The following is a 3,407-nucleotide window of genomic DNA, read 5'->3' on the forward strand; positions in this document are numbered from 1 at the left end:
GGGGTGGAAACGATTCGGTTTGGTAGTCAAACCGAATCGAACCGAATTTTCTAATATGTGAAACCGAACCGATTTATTGGTTCAAACTGAACAATGCGGTTCGGTTCGGTTTCAAATTCAGTTTTGGCATTTAAAAAAAATCCATGTTATATTTTTTTAATTTAAAAACGGTTCGGTTCGGTTCGGTTTTTAATTCGATTTTGTTCTTTAAATTAAAAACAGTACGTTTTAAATTCGGTTTTACTCTTTTTTAAATATATAAATAAATAAATAACTATATATATATAAGTTAAAAACGGTTCGCTTCGGTTTAAAATTCGGTTTTCGAAAGTGAAACCGAACTGAACCGAATAATTCGGTTTCACTATTTCTTCAAACTGGATCGAACCACATTTTTCAGTTTCACTGAGTTTTTGGTTCGATTCGATTCAATTATTAGAAACGATTCATTTTTCGCGGTTTGAATGACCACCCCTAATAGAAACCGTGTTAATTAGACATTTATCGATTAGGGATGGACAACAAAACCGAACCAAATTGCAAAACCGATTTTTTCGGTTCGATGTGGTTCGTTGGGCTATTGAAACCGAATTTAAATGGTTCGGTTCGGTTCAAAGCTTGAAAACTGATTTCTAAACCGAACCAAACCGTTTAAATATAAATATAATATTAATATTTATTTAATAATAAATAACTTAAATTTAAAACTAAAGAGTAAATTACATCAATAAATACCTTAGGGTTTTTTGTTATGCTTTCGATTACATCAGTAAGCACCGCAAGACTTATTTTCTTCTTTTCCTTCTGCTTTCAATTTCTTCCTTTAAAACTTGTAGGGTTTTTTGTTGCCGCTGTCGCCGGTCTGAGTCTGACGCAGGACGCACGACTTCTTTCTTCGTTCTTAATTCGTGCTCGTTCGAGACCGCCAGTGAACTAGAGTTCTTCGTTCTTCGTTCGTGCCAGTGAACCAGAGTTCGTGCCTAGTGAACCGGTGAACCAGAGTTCTTCGTTCGTGCTTGTTCGTCAGTAAACTAGTGAACCAGTGAACCAAAGTTCGTGCCAGTGAACCAAATTTATTCGTTCGTCTGCCACCCGTTCGTGAAATCGATTCATTAGAAAAATGAAACCGAACCGCACAAACGATGTGGTTCGGTTTCATGTATAAATAAAAGCGGTTCGGTTCGGTCTGGCCTCCAAACCGAACCGAATCGCTTCCACCCTTAATATCGATTCCTATGGTTGAACCAAGAGGAAAGCTCATATTTGAAAATTGGGCCTGACCCGTTTTTGTGAAAACATGAGGCCCAAGTTTTAGAGTAACCCTTAGGCGCTCTATATATATTTTCAGAATTAGGGTTTTTGGCCGTTCAGTCGGCGAATTCAGCTTCTCATCTTCAATCATGGTGGCCGCAAAGAAGACGGTCAGCTCCTTCTTCCATTCACGGCGATTCTGAGCTTGTTTCTTCCATTTTCGATCGGTGCTTTGTTATTCTCACATTTTTCTTTCTTTCTTCCTTTAACAGAAGAAGACTCATGAGAGCATCAACAACAGACTCGCTCTCGTCATGAAGAGCGGAAAATATACCTTGGGATACAAAACCGTCCTCAAGACCTTGAGGAACTCTAAAGGTAATCTATTGATTAAGCTTTCTTTCTCTGTGTCCTTAATTTGATCTCTAGACCTTGCATCGATGGATGTTTCGGTGATTTTCTCTATCCTTGTTGATATTCGGCTTATTTTTTAGTTTATCAGTTGTATTTTAGTTAGAATTTTAGATGAAATTACTGAAAGTTTCGATAAGCTGGAGAGAATGAAAGTGTTGTATGTCGTCGATCTGAAACGTGTTTAGCCGATTTAGGTTACTAATTTGTGTTATACCCATTAAATGAAGCTACTATATTCGCGTTTTTTCCTTTGAGAGTAAAGGGATTTGTAGTGTCTGATTTGTTTGTCCATGCTTTATTTTACCATTGATTTCTACATTTTGTGGGTATTTCTGATTTTTTTTTTTGGGTTTGTAGGTAAGCTGATCATCATTGCCAACAACTGCCCTCCACTCCGAAAGTCCGAGATCGAATACTACGCTATGTTGGCGAAGGTTGGAGTTCACCATTACAATGGGAGTATGTTTCTAACCCTTCAACAAAGGATTGACCTGTCTTTAAAATTAGAACATGTATATATTTACCTGCATTTGTGTGAAATTTTGGTTGCAAACTTTAGAAATCTGGCTTAAAATTATCGGATTCCTTAATGACCTTTTCTTATATTTATATACACCCGTTAGCTTAAGCTTTTTTGGTCAATTTGTGATTTTATCTTTTGTTAAACAAGAAATGATTAGTATAATATAAAAGGCAGAGTCACAATGGAACGACCTAGGGGCCGGGTAGTGTAAATCCCCACCCAGAAAGCTAAGGAATAAGAAGAGCCTATTGTGATAGTTTAGGATTAGGAGAAAGCCTAAACAAAAGAATTTAGGATGGCCTTTTGACACTTTACCCTTAGTCTAGGGTAGTGTGCCCTTGTTCTGCATTAGAAGTTAATTATGATGGTATAGATTTGCTTGAATTTGACTTCTTGTGAACAAATCTCTCTTTGTACGTTCTCAGGCAATGTAGACCTTGGAACCGCTTGTGGCAAATACTACAGAGTATGCTGCCTCAGCATTATCGATCCCGGTATACCTCTCGATAATCCAGTCTTGTTGTGTACTGCTGGATTACTGCTTGAACATAATGTTCTAATTATGGTATTTTAATGGCTTTCAGGTGATTCGGATATTATCAAGAGCATGCCTGGAGAAAGTTAGGTTACAACTTCCTCTCAGGTCATAGATTTTTGTTTCAGAGTTTCTTTTTAATTCACTTGATTTTGGGTTGAACGTAGTTATGTGTTTTGCTTGTGAGGCATGATATCATTGAACGAATGGTTTCATTGTAAACCCTTTTTATGTTCGAGATTATCTTATTCCAGAAAATTTTCATATCATTATTTTGGTGTTCTTGTCTTATAACAAAACAAGCATCTTGTGAGTTTTTTTTCTATCATTGTCTAGTTTAAGGGGTAATGCACTATTGAATATTTTCAAATATCTGTTTGACAGTAGATTCTGAAATTTAATTTTAATTTAAACAATTTTTTGATAATATATTTATAAATCATAAATCCAATTATAGTTAAATATTAGGTTGAGTATATACCATCACTAATTAATTTATCAACTTGTTTTATGGTAAAATTTTCTAAATACCCATTTTGTAATGTCGTATAATATGTAATGTATTAACAATTCAGATTTTAATTTTACAAAAAAAAACAATTGAATTTATAACCTGAAATACTATATTTATTTAATATTTAAAATTTTTATTTTTAAAAATGTTAGAAAATTTGAAACTTGTTC

General features: G+C 34.8%; 1 protein-coding gene across 1 annotated transcript; it reads left to right on the forward strand.

Moving 5' to 3' along the window:
* Positions 1 to 1,270: 1,270 nt before the first annotated feature.
* LOC120070814 (large ribosomal subunit protein eL30) lies at positions 1,271 to 2,992 on the forward strand. Its single transcript, XM_039022698.2, has 5 exons — positions 1,271 to 1,421; positions 1,524 to 1,629; positions 2,023 to 2,124; positions 2,614 to 2,682; positions 2,773 to 2,992. Exons 1-5 carry the CDS (start codon positions 1,401 to 1,403, stop codon positions 2,811 to 2,813), a joined length of 339 nt encoding a protein of 112 aa, XP_038878626.1. The 5' UTR covers positions 1,271 to 1,400; the 3' UTR covers positions 2,814 to 2,992.
* Positions 2,993 to 3,407: the final 415 nt, after the last annotated feature.

Source organism: Benincasa hispida, chromosome 2 (assembly GCF_027475165.1).
Source record: "Benincasa hispida cultivar pf3 chromosome 2, pf3_genome.v1.1, whole genome shotgun sequence".
Classification (NCBI taxonomy): domain Eukaryota; kingdom Viridiplantae; phylum Streptophyta; class Magnoliopsida; order Cucurbitales; family Cucurbitaceae; genus Benincasa; species Benincasa hispida.

Coding starts and splice junctions, on each gene's coding strand:
- LOC120070814 (XM_039022698.2), top strand. CDS start 1,401: ATGGTGGCCGCAAAGAAGACG. Junction 2,125..2,613: donor AGTTCACCATTACAATGGGA/GTATGTTTCTAA, acceptor GTACGTTCTCAG/GCAATGTAGACCTTGGAACC. Junction 2,683..2,772: donor CCTCAGCATTATCGATCCCG/GTATACCTCTCG, acceptor AATGGCTTTCAG/GTGATTCGGATATTATCAAG.